We start from the raw sequence: 20594 nt of genomic DNA on the forward strand, positions 1-20594 counted from the left end.
TAATTAAGTGAAATTCTGGTGTAATAAGCTCTCACAAAATCTCTGTCACTAGTAAAATTGAATGCAATAATTAAACCGTGTAGCAGCGACGGGCCAAATTTGTGGCTTACCGTGTAGCAGTGACCGGCCAAATTTGTGCCATGATATGAACCCCTCAAAATAGATGATACATAATCTGATCACAAATGCTTTGATATGTATTATGAAATGGTTTGTGTGAGGGGTGATTTTTCCTCATCTTTCTCGCTTGGAGGGACCATTAAGGGGACGCTCACCACCTTAATCATGAAATTTTCATCAAAAAATCGAAGTTTAGATATTGGCATATTTGAATAATATAACTATCCTAGAAACAAAATATTGGCGAGATATATTTTTTGCGCGCAGTCGACGGGATGTGGAGCGAGTTTAAAGGGACCGAGGGGCGTATCCAATTAAAGGGCGCACGCCAGATTCCTCCCTATACACATGTAAACATAGCTATTTTTCGCGTGTTATATTCCCTGTGGGTTACATATTTGTGTACCCGGCAACTATGCGGGGGTGAGGGACCGCGAGGGTGGCGAGGCACGAGAGTTTGAGAGCGTCAGTTACTTAGCAAACAGCAGAGACACACTACGTAGTTCACACACACACCTGCCTTTGTGTCGTGTTTACTTCACACTCCTGCCATTGGGAGGATTTATACTACTCCTAACTGCTGTTCAGACATCAACTGCTGAAGATGAAGAGGAAAACAAAAGAAAGAATGAAGAAACTGAACCAGAAGTGGCAAGATAGTAGTAAGTAGGAGTAGGAGGGAAGAGCGCGAGAGGCTACAAACACGTGACTCACCACCAGCTGATCCGTCACCACCTCCCTCACCCCCACCACCTCCTTCTCCACCACCAACGCTGCTTCCACCATCATCACCACCACCATCACCACCTTCAGAGACAACATCTGACAAAGTGACTCATACTAAATCTAAAGAAAAGCTGGAAAATAGTGCAACTATAACAGATAACAGTGCCACGAGTGGAGACAGAGAATTTTTGTTAGTTGACCTGGAAAATATGTTGGAGTGGGTTAGAGCAATTGCCCGGTGCACATGTGGGTCAAAAATGAAAGTGAAGCAACAGAGAACAATAGGGATGGCCAGATATTTTGAAGCAAAGTGTAACAATTGTGACAGAAAAGTTGAGATGTGTACATCACAAGGAGGACAAAAGAAAATGAGTGATGAACAAAGTGAAAATCGTCCCTATGATGTGCACCAAAAGCTTGTGACCAGTACCTTACTTGCTGCTTCAGGATATCAAGGTGTTACTAATTTATGTGCCAGCTTTGATATGAATCCCTTATCAGAAAAAAATTACTTCAAATTAGCGAAAGGTGTTCAGCAGAGTGCCTTGGAAAAGCTTGAAAGGGTAATGGAAAACACTCGTTCAGCCTTACATGCAAGATTGAGGGAGAAGGGTGACGAGAATGAAGTAAAATGTATTCGTGTTTCGTGTCAATGATATGACAAAGTGATGACACCCCAGCAGTGAGGTTTTATAACCGGTAAAAGCGCACCATCATTTAAAAAAAAAAAATAATATATACAGTAAATATGTATATAATTAAATATATTTCTGTCCGCTTGTTTTATATACATTGTATAATAATTTGTGTGAACATAATAAAAAATCGCACAATAAATAAAGAGTTGTACATTACTGAAACCTTTATACGCTAATATCTCAAAACCACATATTTTCACATAAAAAAATATGCCAAAATTTTATAATCAATTGTAGAAGCCTGAAAATGCTTCTGGTAGTGTATAATAGATATATCTTTATTTCTGTGGCTCTTTTTTCCGATATCTTAAAAAACAGAGTGACAGTTACCATATAAGTGGAGAAATAGGGTGCGTCGTTACGTACCTTACGTTACGAAAATTACGCTATGCGTCGTAGAGCGAATTTTTAAAAAAGCAGGTGTGTAAGTGTTCATAAGATCTTTAAGTATTACCATGCAAAAGCAGAAGTTTGTAGTACAAAAAATACGACGTACGTATTTGATAACGTATAAAATATTCTATTACGTTATAACTTTATAACGTCGGGACGTAGGAAGTTCTCGGGTTTACAATATATTTCTATCTATATTTTAAGCAAAACCTGAAAGTTTCATGTTGAAAGACCGAAAACTTTTTTTTTAACGAATATTTTTATGTAAGGTGGTGAGCGTCCCCTTAACCCTTTCATTGCTAAGTGCTTGCAGCGGGCGTTAGGCATATTTGCTGGTGGCGCTAAACGCTCGCTGCCAGCTCCAGCCGCACTCAAATCTCCCATGTATGAGAGTGTTCCAACACTAATTCTCACAACACAGGATTGAGTGTGTTCTTTACTAAATATGGTGGAAAATCATGTCAGCCCAGCGCGGCAAATCTACGGACGTGTAACTGGTGGATGTTCTTGCCCAATATAGCGGGATTTTTGCATAGCTTCACCTATCACCTAACTGATTCTTAGACCAAATAGTTGTAAATGTTGCAGTTGGCAATGCTCCCTTGCCAGAGTCTGAAGGAAAGATATCCGCAGTTCCCTCAATACGGCTAATCATCCCGCATGCACCGACGTGAATGTTAACATTCAACACTCCCTGAACGTGCATGTACGTTCGCACGAGAGGCATACATAACCGACTCCTATAGATCTGGACCTCCTCTTTCCAATGGTGTTTTTGGTTTTTAGCTGTGATGAATAGTTTTTGAGATACAGAGGTTAAAAGGGACCCCCCACTGGCCTGCTAAATCAAAGAAGGAAAGTCCATTTTGGGTGGAAAACTGCATATAAAAATGTGCTCCCAGTGATCTTACTTCAATGTTCTGTACTCGTTCTGCCAATGGTCATACAGTCTTCAACTTAACGTCAAAGGACAGTTAACCCCTTCAACACCAGTATACTGCATCCTTGCGTGCCTCGTACCATATCCGAGGACGCGCATACTGGCTTGCTTAAGCCAATACACAAGTTATTCTATTTCTATATTTATGCTTACATCTCAAAACTATCAATCAAATTATGTTTCTTTATGTGCACCATTTAATTCTGCATGTTTTCATTTATAATACATGATGATTGTGTTGAGTTTATGGCTGAAAACTTGTTATATTCAATAGCAACATTTCAAATTTGGTGCGCGCGGCGATCTCGGATACGGTGCGGGGCGCTGTTTTGGCCCAGCCGTAGTGAAGGGGTTAAGGGTATGTACTTTACAAGGATACTTCATTCAGTTAGGTAAGCTAAGTAGGAGTGAAGGTATGGAAGGCTGAAGTGAGGTATGTTTTTGCCTGCGCTCTACGGTTTAAGGTTCACGGTACAGAGGAAGGGTCACTATACCACCAGGCTCTTAAAACTAGCCCTGGAAATAACTCCCAAAACTCCTAAGAAACCCTCAAGTATGTGAACTTGAGTGAGGAGGTTCAATAATCTGGCCTTTGATCCTAACCTATCCAAGAGACAAGAAGGAAGGAAGGAGAGAGAGTATTATGGAAAGAATGATTCAACACTCACCAATGTCTTTTTGTCTGTCTGTCTGCTGGTCTTCAAAGTCATCTTCCTCTTCCTCTTCTTCTTCTTCCTCTTCTTCTTCTTCCTCTTCCTCCTCTTGTCTCTAGGAGTAAAGTAAGGAGATTAATAAAGTTGAAAATTGATTTTTTGTGGTAAATTCTTTTCATGGTAAAAATATATAAATAGAGATATTGGAGAGAGAGACACCTTCCTGTTTTAGTTTTTAAACAATTTATCTTCTGTTTAGTGAAGTGTAGTGAAGTATATATATATATATATATATATATATATATATATATATATATATATATATATATATATATATATATATATATATATATATATTGCTACTTAAACAGCAGATGAATTGTTTGAAAAAATCCTTTCCAACAATGCATACAGACAAATACTGGTAGCTAAATTATGTGTAAATTCAAATGTAGTACAATACTTATTCAAACTTATTGTTTTCTGAAACTTACTGAGCAAATGCATATAACATACTGGACTGCACTAAGCCACAAATGGTTTAAACCAAATGGTTTAAACCAATAAAAAAACCAGTGGTTTAAACCAACTAATAAAACCATTTTTTTTCTTTTGTGTGTATCTTTGTTAGTTTCATCAGTATTGTGGTTTTAACTATATGTAAGATTTTAATTATGTACAGCAGGGTTGGTGGTTTAAACCAGGGGTGTCAAACTCAAAACCCTTGGAGGGCCAATTCATACTCTGAAGTGCTGTCATGGGGGTCAACAAGGGTAGAAAATACATTGACAAGATTGAAGCTACCGTGATACCGCGGGCCATGAGCTTGACACCCCTGGTTTAAACCAAAAAAACATCAATAAAACCAGTGTTTTTTGTGAATCTTTTTTTAGTTTCATCAGGTATTGTGGTTTTAATTATATGTGGTTTTATTATTTTTATTATGCAGTCATTTTACTAACACCAGGATGAAAACGTCAGTTGGTAAACTCAAATCTCTATTCAAATGCTGGAACTCAAAGTAAATGAAAACATAATTTTGGTACATTATATATATATATATATATATATATATATATATATATATATATATATATATATATATATATATATATATATATATACAGGGGGGTCGCCTGATATGCGAACTTGGGATATGCGAACCACCTCATATGCGACCTCCTTCCTCCCTCCCTGCCCCCCTTGGAGGGTGGAGCACGTGGGAGCGGTGACTTGACTCGGTAGTAAGAGAAAAGTTTTTTTTTCATTCATTTCATGTTCCCGACTTCGCTAAAATCCATTTCCTACCAAATAATGAACTTGCTGTTACTCACTTCCCGAAGGAAGGGAAATAAACAATGGCGCAATCTGGCAACTCTACTCTGTGAGACGGCTCCACGTGTTCTCTTCATCAGTACGTCTAAAGCAGCCATTGCTCTCACAAGCTGTGTCTGTGCTGTGTGCAAGCTAGCCTGTGGGCTATTGTTGTTGCTGTTGTTGTTATTATGGCGCCTCCAAAGAACTCGAAAAAGCAGTTTGTTACATTGGAAACTAAGTTAAAAGTGATAGACATGAAAAAGAAAGGAAAAGGCAATTCTTCAATTGGACGGGAGTTAGGTATGGGTGAATCTACTGTGAGAAACATTTGGAAACAGAAAGACCAAATCTTGCAAACAGTGAAAACGTATGGTGGAGCAAAACTGGACGGTCGGAGTCAGTCCTCAAACAAAGTGATTGTTCAAATGGAAAAATATTTGGCTCACTATGTATCTCGCAAGGAAAAAGAAGGTGTGCCTGTCGATGGACGCCACATTAGGAACCAAGCAAGAGTGTTTTATGCTACTTGCCTAAAGAAGTGGAATGTGAAAGAAAAGAAATCTTTTAAGGCATCGAAGGGTTGGCTGGCAAACTTCCTTCGTCGCAAAGGCTTGAAAAGATCGACATTTTGTGGAGAGAGAGCCAGCGCCGATGAAGCAGCAGCCCAAAGTTTTCCCCAAGCATTACGGCAAGTAATTGAAGAAGGAGGCTACATTAAACATCAAATTTTCAACCTCGATGAAACGGGAATGAATTGGAAAATGATGCCAAAGTCAACGTACATATCCAAATCACAAAAGCAGGCCCGGGGAATGAAAACCGATAAATCAAGATTCACAGTAATGTTCTGCATGAATTTAACCGGGTCATGCAAAATGAAGCCACTGATAGTCCACACAGCTAAGCTTCCAAGGTGTTACAGGGAATTCAAGAGCATGGATGACGTCAGTGGTCTCTATTGGTACACGTCAAAAAATGGATGGATGACTTCGTCGATTTGTTACGACTGGATAAAAAATCATTTGGTGCCAGATGCTAGACTGATGTGTCGCCAACTGAACATTCCATTCAAGATTTTACTATTGATGGACAACGCTCCCTGCCACCCACACTATCTGGCAGATGCACACCCTAATGTGAAAATCATGTTTCTACCACCCAACACAACTTCGTTAGCTCAACCTCTAGATCAAGAGGTGATAGCAAACGTTAAAAATTTCTACCACATACGCGTCTATGATTATCTGAGGATGAAGACTGACAGCAACATCGAGATGCAGCAGATTGAACAGGAAGATCTCTACAACGACATTGATGTAGATTCCCCAGCACCATTATCAGACTCTGAAGATTTGCCAGCAGATGTACCTGAAGCTCCTACCCCCGAAATGACTGTGAAACAATTTTGGAAGAGCTTCACACTTCGCCAGGCAATAGAATTCCTTCTGCAGTCATGGAATGACATCAATGAGGCCACGATTAACCATGCCTGGCGTTCGCTTGTCCCTCATCTCTGCAGCCCCAATCCTAACAAAATTCAATCAGTGGCAACATCCCAGCAGTTAACATTGGATGCAGCTCAATCTGTCGGAGGCTTCAGTGAAGTCACAATTGAAGAACTTGATGAAATGAGGAGGTTAGAAGATGAAGAAACCGCAATGACAGCTATAAAGCGAGTTGATGAGCAAGCCGAACTAGCTGAGTTTGTGGTGGAACAAGAAAAACCCACAACGGACACACCTTCACTTGACATGACAATGAGCAGACTCTCTACCATCCTGGCAGCGGCTGACAAGTTCAAAGAGGCTCTGCGCAATGCAGAAACAGATCAATTCAGAGCTGAGGAGGTTTGCCACGGTTTTGATCGTTTGCTACGATTTTATGATTCATTACATAAGGAAGGTGTAAACAAGAGAACGCAATCTTCCATCACAAGTTTTTCGCAGAAGCCTGCACCTTCACCTCCCAATGCTGCACCTTCGACTTCAGATCATTCGCCTCCAATTTCCCCTCAAGAATCTGAAGAACTTGATTTCGAAGGGTTCATGGCCGAGACTGAGGGCGTCCAGGTAGAAGTAGGGCCTTTTGACAGCGAAGAAGAAGAAGAAGAAGAAGAAGAAGAAGAAGAAAACATGTGAGCGGGACCACACCAGCGCCGGCGGTAAACAGTAAGCAGTAGCAAACACCGGACCCTCCTCTCCTTCCCTCTTCCGACCTTGCACCTTCAACCAAGGATCCTGTGCGTGTCACTAAGCCTAAAGAATCTGATCATTCTGACTGTGCGGCGTTCATAACAAACTTGGAACTACAGTATCCCCAAACTATCGAGTCCATCCTGGTGGTGCCCTGAGACGGGGTTTTCCCTTTTGCGGCGATGCCAAGTCTACTACCAGCAATTAAAGGCTTAGTACGGAAGTGGGAAATTTTGTCCTTTCTCCCTTTCCCTCTCTCTCCCTACGGCCCCACCCCACCTCTCTCTCTCTCTCTCTCTCTCTCTCTCTCTCTCACTCTCCTTTAATTTTTCTGTTTCTCCCACCCTTTTCCTCATTACTTCCTCATCCTCCTCATTCAGACATGCATTCCTTTCTTGTTACATGTTTTTTTCTCCTCTCCTTTCACACACACACACACACACACACACATACACACACACACACACACACACACACACAGATACATGCATACATACATACATAAATACATAAATAGACAAAAGTGATTCAAACCATACAAATTAAGAGTATTCTCTCTCTCTCTCTCTCTCTCTCTCTCTCTCTCTCTCTCTCTCTCTCTCTCTCTCTCTCTCTCTCTCCTTTAATTTTTCTGTTTCTCCACCTTTTCCTCATTACTTCCTCCTCCTCCTCATTCAGACATGAATTCCTTCCTTGTTACATGTTTTTTTTCTCCTCTCCCTTCACACACACACACACACACACACACAGATACATGCATATATACATAAATACATAAATCGACAAAAGAATGATTCAAACCATACAAATGAAGAGTATTCTCTCTCTCTCTCTCTCTCTCTCTCTCTCTCTCTCTCTCTCTCTCTCTGTGTGTGTGTGTGTGTGTGTGTGTGTGTGTGTCGTGTTATCATGAGAACTGACCTCTCGTTTACCTGCGGATTAAAGCGGTCAATGTACCCATGACCCAGCCTCAAAAAACGGCAGCACTGCAAAACACAGCTACCACATTTTGTGGTATTTATACAAAGTCATTGTCATCATTCCACTAGAACAATATTCAAAGCCCCCTATACATCCTCATTATAAATTTATATAAGTGCACTATTATGAAGTTTCATTTCACGTTAATCTAACAATAAGACAATAATTGCTGCTTGTACACTTGGCATCACCGCAAAAGGGAAAGCCCCGAAAAGGGCACCGCCAGGATGGACTCGATAGATTGGGGATACTATAGTACGTATTATATAGTGAGTGGACTGAGGAAGAAGAAGCACGTGATGTGGGACACACCAGCGCCAGCGCCAGCTCCGTGTTGTGAGCTGCACTCACATCAACCACCTCCAAAATCCAGATGTATTCAATACAGGAAATCCCCGATATACGAAAGCTCGATGTACGAAAATTCGGATATACGAAAGTGAAAAATATAGGACAATTTTCGGTTCACGAAAGACATGCTTCGCATATACGAAAAGTACGACAGTTTCCGCGCCCACTGTTTCGTACCCGATGTCTATATCGGTCGCCGCGCGCCGTCAACAGCCTCACGCACACTCGCTCACTCGTGTTTTTTATCTGCCTCCATCATGGCTCCCAAGCGCCCAGTCACTTCATCCTCCTCTGAGCAGCCTCCAAAGAAAAAGCAGCACAAGATCCTGACCCTTGAGAAGAAGCTAGAGATCATCAAACGCCATGAGGAAGGCCAGGGTGTCAGTGACATCGGGCGCGCCATGGGTCTTGCACCTTCCACGGTGGGGACAGTGACAAAGAAAAAGGCCATTTACAAGAAGATGGTGACAACTGCTGCAGAATTTCCTTCAGCCTGCAGGATCACCAGAGTCAGGAGCGTCAGACTGGAGAAGATGGAGCAGTTGCTGGTGGCCTGGATAGACGACTGCAGTGCAAAGAAAATACCTATTTCGCTTGCTCTGATTCAGGAACGGGCACGCGCCCTGTGGGGAAGCATGCAGCCTGAGGACGAGGAGGCAGTGGACGACCCGGACCAGCGCTTACCTTCGTCAGGTTCGCCAGTCAGTCAAGGGAGCTGGAGGAGTTTAAGGCCAGTCGAGGGTGGTTTGACCGCTTTCGCAAGAGGGCCGGTCTCAGCAACGTACGGCTTCAGGGAGAGGCCGCCAGTGCTGATAAAGAGGCTGCTGAAGCCTTCCCTGCCCAGTTCTTGAAGGTGATTGAGGATGGTGACTTCTCCCCAAAGCAAGTGTTCAACATTGATGAAACTGGCCTCTACTGGAAGAAGATGCCGGCAAGGTGAGTACCAAAAATTGAGCTTCACTGTTATTTTAGTTATTTTTGTCTTGAAACGTATTATGAAAAAATAGTGGTGTTGCTGCGTCCGTTGTGTTAAAATTTAACAAAATCAGCAGTGGAGTTGTCGTGGCTTTCTGTATGGTTTAGTATTTATTGTTTGCCTATTAAAACAGTGTTTCCCAACCTGGTGGGCGCACCCTCTTACGGGCCCGTAGGAGTATGTTTCAGAGGGGGGACGGGGACATCGTGAATGCAGTCATTACCTAATGGGGGCTCTTGTGCTGAAACGGGTGGAAATCGCTGTTTAAAATTATATGTACAGTGGTGTTGCATCCATCATATTAGGACTTACCTAAAATACAGTGGTGTTCCCGTGACTTTCGCTATTGTTTAGTACATGTATTTATTGTTTGTCTTTAAAATTATTTCAAAATATATGTACCACAGTGGTGTTGCCGTGACTCTCTGTATTGTTTGCTTATTGTTTGTTTATTGTGGTCAAGGCTGGCCGAGATAGCAACCTCGAAACACTAGCAGTGAGCTTCAACTTTCCCTCCCATCAATGAATGCTTCGAGCGAAGCTCACTGCTAGTGTTTCGGGGTTACTATCTCGGCCAGTCTTGGCAACAGTGGGTGGACCGGCGGGAGTGTTGCCAGCTGTACAGTGATGTTCCTGTTACATTCTGTATTGTTTAGTATTTACACGTATTGTTTGTCTATAAAATTATTTAAAGAATATATGTACAGTGGTGTTACCGTGACTTTGTGTTTTGTTCTTATTGTACGCTTGTCTTTAAAATTACTTGAAAATATATAAGTTGAGTCTCCAGCAATAATGGCGCGACAATCGTGCGATCAGCTGATCAGCAGAATGGAATGTGGCACCGTCACACCCATTTAAAGCCTCTCTGCTTCGTTCCCATTCATTAGCCTACCCTTCACTCCCCTTACATCACACCATCGCACCGCTCGTAATCACGTTATCACACCCAGGCCTGCATAGTCCCATTGTCTGAATCAAATGTCCAACCGTGCGATCAGCTGATCAGCAGAATGGAATGTGGCACCGCCGCACCCCTTTAAACCCTCGCTGCTTCGTTCCCATTCATTCGCCTACCCTCCACTTCCCCCTACATCACATCGATCATTGCTCCACTCGTAATCACGATATCACACCCAGGTCTGCATAGTCCCATTGTCTGAATCAAATGCCAGTCGCACTTCCATCATCCTGTTATGATGTTAAAAATGTCTTTCAAATAACAACTAAAAAGTACTACAGTTAGTATTACCAGGACTACAGATACAAATTATTATTCCGTGGCAGAAACGATTGCTCAAGTTTGTGGAATATCTATCACTCGTCAATTAAGGTGAAACGAGCCGTTTAACAAACACACACACACACACACACACACACTCCATGTCCCCACTATCCCATCTGACGAGACTGCAAAATAGAGACAGTAGTCCCATTATTTATCCTTACTCAAAAGATATGCATTATTTCCTACGGTAGTATTGCAAGGTGAAAGAAGTGTGATTGAGAAAATGTGAGTGGAGGGATAGGCGAATGAATGGGAACAAGGGAGGGTGGGTTGAGACGGGTGCTGTGGTGCCACACACGTACGTACCAAAACTTAAATAAAATCAACAACGGCGTTCATGTGACACTGTATAGTTTAGTATTTATATATTTGTTTGTCTTTAATATTATTTTAAAAATATAAGTACAGTGGTGTTGCCGTGACTTTCTGTAATGTGTATTTATTGTTTGTCTTTAGAAATTATTATTTTTTAAATATATGTACAGTGGTGTTGCTGCGTCCGTCATGTCCTTATTTTTTTCCCCCTCGCTTGTTGCACAGCACCTACATATTCACCAAGGAGAGGACGGCACCTGGATTTAAGGCGGCAAAGGACCGCCTTACGTTGGCGCTTGGTGGAAATGCTGAGGGTGATGTCAAGCTGAAGCCTCTTCTAGTTTATAGCCATGAGAACCCTCGGGCACTGAAAAACACTTCTAAGCCATCACTACCTGTTTACTGGAAGTCCTCCAAGAAGGCATGGGTTACAACCAGCATTTTTCACGACTATATCTACAACTACTTCTCTCCTTTCGTCTCCCGCTACACCTCCGCAAACAACCTGGCGAACAAGGCGTTGCTTCTCTTGGACAACGCACCAGCACACACCCCCGCGATGGTCGATTGGTGTGCTAACGTACAGGTGTGCTTTCTGCCCCCGAACACCACATCGCTCATTCAGCCATGTGATCAGGGGTTGATTTCGACATTCAAGAGTTATTACACCAGACGAGCAATGCATGCGCTGAGCGTTGCTCACAGAGACGGCATTATCGATGGTCCTCAGGCTTACTGGAAGACCTTCGATATCAAAAAGGCCGTCGAGATGATTGGCGAGGCGTGGCAGGAGATCACTCCTGTAACCATGAATGCCGTGTGGAGGAAACTATGGCCACAGGCTGTGCATAACTTCACTGGCTTTGCTGTGCCCGACACTGCCGCCCTCAGCAAGGAGATTGCTGCCTTGGCCAACGAAGCTGCCCTCGGAGACGGAAAGGAGGTCACAGAGGAAGACGTGCAGCAGCTCCTCAATTCTCACGACCAGGAGCTAACAACGCAAGACCTCTTGGAACTCGAGGAGACCAGGACCGATGCTGCCGACCCCGAGTCTCCCGTCCCTCCTCTGACGATCACGCAACTACAAAAGGCTTTGGAGCTCTACTACGAAGCAAATGACTTCTTGCTCCAAATTGACCCTGATATGGACAGGAGTTTTAAAGTGCGTAGCTCTGTAAAAGGAGCCATACGGTGCTACGAGGAGCTCTTGAGGTCCAAGCAAATGGAAAAGAAGCAGCAGAGAATCACAGCTTATTTCAAGCCAGCTTTAGCCCCACAGCCATCAGCAGCAGCACCACCAAGCAGTGATTAGGCAGCAAGTGTCCATGTCCAGTCCCTCCACTTCAACGCTCATCACTTAGCGTTGCCAGTTTGAACCCTTGATTCGACTCGAATCCGAAACACCTCCCAGCCAGCGTGAGGAAACGTGAGGGTGATGAAGGGGTTGGGGGGGGGCTTGGAGTGGTGCGGTGGTGTACTGTTTGGCACGTGTTTCGGGCACGAGAGTCGAAACTGGCCTTTCACAGCTTGGGAAGTAAACATTGGCAATGTTAAGTGATGAGTTGTAGTGACGAGTTAGAGGGGATTGTCCTAACATATGTAATGCATTTCTATAACAGTAAAGGAACAGGAAATGGTAATTGTTTTTAATTATTTATGAGCCTTGCGTTTCATTGTATTGTGAGTAGTAAATTGCTTTTAAGCATAGTTATATTTAACTTTTTTTTTCTTTTTTTTTTTGCTGGCGCTGGTCCCTAACCCCCCTATTTATTAACAATCCTATGGGGGAAATGGCTTCGATATACGAAAAATCGATAAACGAAAGGTTTTTTCAGTCCCTAACCCTTTCGTATATAGGGGATTTCCTGTAAAGGTAAAACAATTCACTTTATGTTTCTTTCATAGCTCCTTAGCCTCTTGGATTATGTGTACATTGGTGATGTGTATCTCCACTTAGTTATATGATACGAAAAAGATATACTAGGTTAAAGAGTTTGGGAAAATGTGGCTGACCGCCCATATACCATTATTTACATGCTTTTTAAGGTTCCTAATATGCGAATTTGCGATATGCGAGGCTTTGAACCGCCCATATTCTCGCATATTAGACGACCCCCCTGTATATATATATATATATATATATATATATATATATATATATATATATATATATATATATATATATATATATATATATATCTATATATATATAGATATATAGATATATATATTATGAAATGGTTTGTGTGTGAGGGGTGAGGGTGTCTTTCTCCTCAGTCTGAAGCTAGCCGCATTGCTTGTTTTTCATAGAGGTAGTGAACATTTTACAACACATTTGGTTATAAGTGAGCTGCTGAACATTTTACAGCTCAATATAACGGGTTCACCCTTTGGGGTCTTCTGGTAACCCACCAATGAAGGGAAGTGAGTAGAGAAAGCTTACCTATTTCTCCAAGCTGCTGAAAAGCTTGTTGGTGAAGAATTACTTGTCGGTGAAGAGACTGTTGTTGAGGGGAGTGTTATGGCACCTCCCAGCACTGCTACACCAACCTGCAAATATGTGTCCACTCTCAAAGTCTTGTACCGGGAAAGATGGCATGGGATAAAATATAAAATCTCTCTCCCTATAGAGTGGTGGACGAATGGAACAGGTTTGGGGGCCATGATGTGGGTGCCAATACCGTAGATACATTCAAGAAGGGGTTAGATAAAGCCATGGATGGTGAGGTAAGGTGGAGTGGAGTGTACAGGAGCTGCCTTGTATAGCCCAACCGGTCTCTTGCAGACTCCTTATGTTCTTATAAAGTCACTATAGTACATGGACTCTAACTTGAGCCCTGTGGTTTGGGCCGGGGAAGCCTCCATTCTTTACAGATCTAGCCATGACCTGCGATCTGTCTCACTGTTAGTCTGTACGTTATCTATTTGTGGAGTATACACATACTCATAATACGACTGCATGGTGTTATGAATGGCTTGGGATTACAGGGAAAGACAACGACTGAGTCACGCCCAAGGGCTCAAGTTAAAATCGATAGACTATTGTGAAGAAACTTGAAATAAATTTTTTTGACATTAACCCGGCAGCAGCAACGGGCCAAATTTGTGCCATGATATAAACCCCAAAAAATAGACGATGCATAAACTGATCACAAATGCTTTGATATATATAATTAAGTGCTTTGTGTGAGGGGTGATTTTTTCTCATTTTTCTCGCTTAGAGGGGCCATTAACCCTTTCATTGCTAAACGCTCGCTGCGACCTCCACCCACACTCACATCTCGTGCGTATGAGAGTGTTCCAACATTAATTCTCACAACATAGGATTGCCAATTGAGTGGATTCTTCACTAAATTTGGTGGAAAATCATATCAGCCCAGCGTGGCAAATCTACGGATGAGTAACTGGTGGATGTTCTTGCCCAATATAGCGGCATTTTTGCATAGCTTCACCGATCACCTGACTGATTCTTTGACCAAATAGTTGTAAATATTGCAGTTGGCAATGCTCCCTTGCCAGAGTCTGAAGGAAAAAATGTCCACAGTTCCCTCAATATGGCTGATCATCCCGCACGCACCGATGTAAGTGTTAACATTCAACACTCCCTGAACGTCCGCAAGAGAGGCATACATAACTGACTCCTATAGATCTGGACCTCCTCTTTCCAATGGTGTTTTTAGTTTTCAGCTGTGATGAATAGTTTTTGAGATACAGAGGTTAAAAGAGACCCCCAATTGGGCTGCCCAACTGCGCCTGAGGGGATAGTCGCGTCCACACTGCGCGCAATGAAAGGGTTAAGAAACATGACCCCCACAGCTACTGGGTTAATATTTGTCAGGCCAGCGAGTCCTAACCCACAGAACATTTGTTACACAGTTTTTCCCGCACACCACTTACAGGAGAAATAAGAGAATATGAGAAACAGAAGACAGTCGTAAGAGAAACAAGAGACAATTATAGCAGAAATAACACTTTTACCAATGCAAACCACTGCTCTAGAGTCCGGGTTGCTGGCCGGTCTTCAGGACAGCATGCTGTGGCCTCTCAGCTGGTAGTAGCCAAACCACATCATCATCATAGCGGCCAACAAGGAGCGTCACACTCAGCCTCCAGTGTTCCGCTGAAGAATATTCAAAATATAAAAATACATTACTCACTGTGTCACCCTAAACTATTTTATAAAAGACAATCTCAGCCATCCTAACCTGACCAAACTTTAATGAACCTAAGCTAGCCTTAGGCCACACAGGGAGCAAGAACGTTAATACATTATAAGCAATGCCACACTGGCAGCGAGCTGCTTGGCGAGAAAGCGAGAAGAGTTGACAAATGAGTTTTTTTGCGCGAGATCGCTCGGTCAGGAGTGACATCACAGACATGTATTATTTGCCGTATCTCAGCCATACATTAGATAGGCCATTTTGGTTGACACCGTTAAATGCAGCAGTGATTGCAGAACTTGAATATGTTTGTGAAAACTCAATAAAACAAAAACTAACTGACGAGTTGAAGTTAAAGAATCACACTCCGTAATAACACATTCTACATGTAACTTGCAGCAGCACCAGCTATGAAATGCTATAAACAATTCCATCTTCTAGAGAAAAGCCTCCTGTATACAGAGTTTTTTTAAGGGGCTCTCACACATTCCCGGCCTCGGTCCCGATAGTCCTCGATAACTCCCGATAAGTCGATCAGGGCCTGACCGCCGACAAAATAGGCAATAATCCCGGGACCGGCAGCTTACCGCCGGTCAGCCTGCGGTAGACCGGCGGTAGACTGACGACCATATACGATTTTCGATTTCTCCAACCGGCAACTGCAGCAGGTCAGTCAACGGTAGACTGCCAGCCTACCGGTGGCAGACCGCTGGTCTACCAGTGACAGACCTGCGGCACATCGACGACCAAACACTATCTTTGCATTTTTATATTTTAAAATTACCTCATAAACTGCTTCAAACCTAAATTCATTTGTGTGCATAAAACTCTCTCTCTCTCTCTCTCTCTGTCATCTCTTTCCATCCTCTCTCCCGTACTTGCTCACTCGCTCTTTCTTGCTCACTCACTCCCACCTGTTCCTCCTTCCATTCCTTTCCCTTCCTCTCTCTCTCTCTCTCTCTCTCTCTCTCTCTCTCTCTCTCTCTCTCTCTCTCTCTTCTCTCTTTCACCCACACCTCTTCCTCCTTTATCTCATCTCCCTCTCTCTCTTCATTCCCTCGCTCCTACCTGTTCCTCCTCGTTTTCCTCCTTCCTCCCTTGCTAATCCCCAGATCATAAACAGGTGTTCACTCATGGCCTACCGCCAGTCTACCGCCGGTCTGCCGCGGGTGTCGGCGGTTGACCGCCGGTCGACTAGGACATTTTCAACACCGCCGGTCGACCGGGCGCATCGCCGATATCTTTGAAAATTTTAAAGTTGACCGGCGGTGGTCAGCTGAGTCTACGGTCCTCAGGGCGACCGGCGGTCTACCGCCGACAATCCCCAATCTTACAGCCGGTCAACCGGCGACCGGCTTATCGGGAGTCATCGGGGATTATAGGAGAAGGGAACAAGACACAACCCCCGATTAATACCTGGTAATACCCATTCACTGCTGGGTGGACAGGGGCGTAGGGTATCGGAAAAGCCACCCAAATTTTTTCACTCCACCCGGGAATCGAACCCGGGCTCTTTCGGTTGTGAGCCAAGTGTGCTAACCACTGCACCACGAAGCCCCCCAGGATGAATAGGGTGAATACTCCACACTTATAAATAAAGGGTTAATACTTCACCCTTATCCTGACCTGGAAACAATGAAATCTAGCCTAACTTAATTCTAACCTAATCTGACAGGTGATAAATGTCCACAGAGCTGCCCATCTCACTGTGGTACTTCTCACCCTAACCATGGGTTAGATCTCATAATTCTATGCATTTTGAATCCCATATATATATATATATATATATATATATATATATATATATATATATATATATATATATATATATATATATATATATATATATATATATATATATATATATATATATATATATATGCCTCGCAAATTGACAGAATCGCTGCTAGCAATTTTTTAAAAGTTAATGAGTTTTTTGCAGCCGCCTCAGAGCATCACGGGGGGACTGGGATACTCTGTTCCCCGTCTCTTCTTACACTCACTTCTCACACTTCTCATGGGTTAGATCTCATTATTCTATGCATTTTGAACCCCATTTATGTTCGCCGCAAACTGTTAGAAACGCCGCCACCGATTTTTGAAAAGTTAGTGAGTTTTTGGCGGCCGGCTCGGGGCGTCGGTGCCACCATTACTTACTTTATGAAACATCACTAGGTCTTCATATATCTTTTCTACAAACGCTTGGTTAGCGACGGTACGCTAGGTTAGCGATTAGCCCACTCGTGTGAGACCAGGTCTACCGCGTGGTTATTTTTAATTTTTTTAGAACATGCAGACCCACGAGCTATTTTGTGGTGGCACCGACGCGACGGTTTACGGTGGGGGAACATATTTAAACTAACCCAACCGAACTCTACGACCTAACAGCTAACGGGGGGGCTTTGACCCCTTCGCCCCCCCACATGTATATGCAACTTAGCTCTGCGGAGGTGTTTCTCGCTTTCACGCCCGGGGCCCACAACATCACGGCCCGCAAAAAAAACACCAACCTTTCATAAATCACTAGCAGCGATTCTGTCAATTTGTGAGACATATATATGGGATTCAAAATGCATAGAATTAAGAGATCTAACGCATGGTTAGGGTGAGAAGTACCACAGTGAGATGGGCAACTCTGTGGACATTTACCATCTGACAAACATACAATTTTTTTTTACTATTCAGCTTAATGTTCACTGAGGAAATGGAACCCAGAAAAGTTTACTCACCACCACGGCTCCTGCCAAGCAAATCACAACTTGGCCCCCGAAGGAGAGATAGGGTCCGGCCTGCCATCGGGTGTACTTCTGGAATAGCAATAAAAAAAAGTTACATGTTGGAAATTTCCGTATAAAATGACCTCCCGTTGTCTTTTTTTTCTTTAACCCGAGGGGCCAGATTTGTGGCTCTACCGTGTAGCAGCGAAGGGCCATTTCTGACCTGCTGGACCTGGCCGCTAAATGCCCATTATTACGTACTTAAGACAGCCACGCCCCATTTGACCTCATGTAAGAGCTCAATGCATCTTATTCTCCATATCATAGGTCTTAAGTGTCGGTAATAAGGTCAGAAATAAGGTCACACGGTCGCCTTTGTGAGCTTACCCCAAAACCTAATTCATTGTTTACGACATTCACGCCTCATCTGACCTCATATATCAGGTCAATCCCCCTTAATTCTTCACTCGGTAGAGGTCAAAGGGCTTACTGGGTATCGATAATAAAAGTTCACATGTTAAGCTGATGGCCGCCTCTTATCTTGCATATATCACACATTTTCCGCCTTTTCCCCACATCACCGCTTGACCTCCAGAAGTATAGTGACCTTATATGTCATGACCTCAAGCCCCGTCTCGGTATACCCAGTAGTTTACGAGAAAAAAATATATATATATACAAATATTTCCCTCACCAACCCGCGCCGCCATCTTAACCCAAGGCCCCGCGGTCAGCCCACATTTAAATCCCCTTTTGATCACGTTCATCACACTTCTCGCCGTTATCACCCATATCAGAACAAGCACAAGGCATTCCTCACCTCTTTGATCTCCACAGGGAGGAATCCTCCCTGTGGATTTGCTCCGTCTGACGCCATTACGAGTCATGTCTGTTTTATGTGATTCCGTGGGATTTATCCGCCGATTTATCACGTGACTGGCCTTCCTCCCGGAGGAAGGCCAGTCACGTGATCATAAGGGAATAACTTCGCCGCCAACTTCCACGAAATAGCTCTCACATGTCTAACCTTCCTTTTTTCCATATTTCAGTGTCATTTCTATCTTTCTATGACCCTATTTCATCTCCAATACACGGCACAAACATCAGAGAAACATTATTAATCACTGGAAGGCTAAATAACAAAGGAATAGGCTTGATTATTGACAGAATTATAGCAGACGTTATTTTCCCTCATTCCTTGCATCTATGGTCCGTGTGTCTGGTGTATTATTACCTTACAGGCAATATTAACCCTTATAAAGATCACGGGTGGACAAATAACATCAAAATAAGGCAAATCAATCTGTCTTTCTGGTGTGTGATGAGGTATCTTTCAACGAGTTATTTCGCACGGAAAAACGACACCACTGCTGCTCTTGCTCTTGCTGTATTTTAAGTCTGGGTCTTGACACTTTGCGAACGAAACTGCAAAAAGTGTAAAATTCTATCACCCTTCAGGACGGGTTTACAATGTGATATAATGAGTTTATATGTGGGAATAATGGCTTCAGGGAGTTCTTAATACACTTAGTAGTCTCCCTTAAGTGAAGCATGGAGAGAGGGAGAGAGAGATAGAGGGAGGGAGGAAGGGAGGAAGGGGAATGAATCACGTATTAATTACATCTTAAAGCCATTAATAGGTTACAACGTACGTTTCTTCCTGTATAAACGGGTCATTATATCGCTTTTTCTCTTTTATTAAACCCAAAACCGTGTAAGTAATGGCTTTGAAATGTTTAATAAGGGAAGATGGACGTTGGAACAGGAAAACTCATTGTTGTACCTCAAACTAATTAACTGTTTCAACCTTTCCTGAGCATTAAAATAAACGGAATATTTATTTTTGATCTTTTATTAACCTTAAACATGACTTGTAGAAGCAAATCACAGCCTAATATAACGCGTTCTCTCTCTCTCTCTCTCTCTCTCTCTCTCTCTCTCTCTCTCTCTCTCTCTCTCTCGTAATTCCTATGCTGAGCCAATAAATTCAGCATTAAAAAAGATAGCTATATGCTGAAATGATATATCTTATGCTATCAAGCTGATTTAAACTTACGGCCACACATGCTGACTTCATATGATGCATGCTGACTTGAAATAAAGGTCACAACATTCAGCAAGTTGAGTTCAATGACGGCATTGTTCACTTGTAACTCCTATGCTGAGCCTATAAAAAGTCAGCATTGAAAGAGATAGCCATGCTGACTCGATCTTATGCAAGCTGATTTAAACTTATGGCCATGCTGACTCATATGCTAATCTTAACTTAAATCCATGTTGAACTCCGAACTCAGCATATCAAGAAAACGATCATGCTGTCATATATAGACCACCATGCTGAGCTCAGAGTGGCTATATAGACTGAAATCAGTAACTCTTTAATGCATGCTGAGTTCATAATAGGATCAGCATTGAGAAACAGCGAGGCGCCATCCTGAGTGAGCATTGCTGACTTGTTCATAATTAAACCCCTAGTAATAGTAGTAGTAGTAGTAATAGTAGTAGTAGTAGTAGTAGTAGTAGTAGTAGTAGTAGTAGTAATAGTAGTAGTAGTAATAGTAGTAGTAGTAGTAGTAGTAGTAGTAGTAGTAGTAGTAGTAGTAGTAGTAGTAGTAGTATGCTGAGCTCAGAAAAGGTCATAGGCTGAGGTGAATTAAGCATATCGCTACAAAAAAGCTTCCTGTACCGACATATGCCGAGTTGGGCGAGCCAGCTATAGGCCATGCTGACTTCAGACCATGCCGACTTAAAGAAATTCTGGGCCATG

At 42.8% G+C, this 20594-nt stretch overlaps 2 protein-coding genes across 2 annotated transcripts in view; one reads left to right on the forward strand and one right to left on the reverse strand.

Moving 5' to 3' along the window:
• The window catches only part of LOC126996378 (multiple epidermal growth factor-like domains protein 6), a 148968-nt gene that overhangs the window by 12801 nt on the left and 115573 nt on the right, over positions 1 to 20594 (reverse strand). Inside the window, exons 37-39 of the mRNA XM_050856746.1 lie at positions 17840 to 17917; positions 14929 to 15070; positions 13394 to 13500 (exon numbers count right to left, since the gene is read on the reverse strand). The gene's annotated coding sequence lies outside the window, so the exon portion shown is untranslated. The remainder of the gene's footprint in view (positions 1 to 13393; positions 13501 to 14928; positions 15071 to 17839; positions 17918 to 20594) is intronic.
• Positions 8629 to 12281, forward strand: LOC126996333 (tigger transposable element-derived protein 1-like). Its single transcript, XM_050856702.1, has 3 exons — positions 8629 to 8880; positions 9165 to 9307; positions 11176 to 12281. Exons 1-3 carry the CDS (start codon positions 8629 to 8631, stop codon positions 12260 to 12262), a joined length of 1482 nt encoding a protein of 493 aa, XP_050712659.1. The 3' UTR covers positions 12263 to 12281.

This window comes from Eriocheir sinensis, chromosome 10 (genome assembly GCF_024679095.1).
Source record: "Eriocheir sinensis breed Jianghai 21 chromosome 10, ASM2467909v1, whole genome shotgun sequence".
Taxonomy (NCBI): Eukaryota; Metazoa; Arthropoda; class Malacostraca; order Decapoda; family Varunidae; genus Eriocheir; species Eriocheir sinensis.

Coding starts and splice junctions, on each gene's coding strand:
- LOC126996333 (XM_050856702.1), top strand. CDS start 8,629: ATGGCTCCCAAGCGCCCAGTCACTTCATCCTCCTCTGAGCAGCCTCCA. Junction 8,881..9,164: donor CAGCCTGCAGGATCACCAGA/GTCAGGAGCGTC, acceptor GTACGGCTTCAG/GGAGAGGCCGCCAGTGCTGA. Junction 9,308..11,175: donor TGGAAGAAGATGCCGGCAAG/GTGAGTACCAAA, acceptor CTTGTTGCACAG/CACCTACATATTCACCAAGG.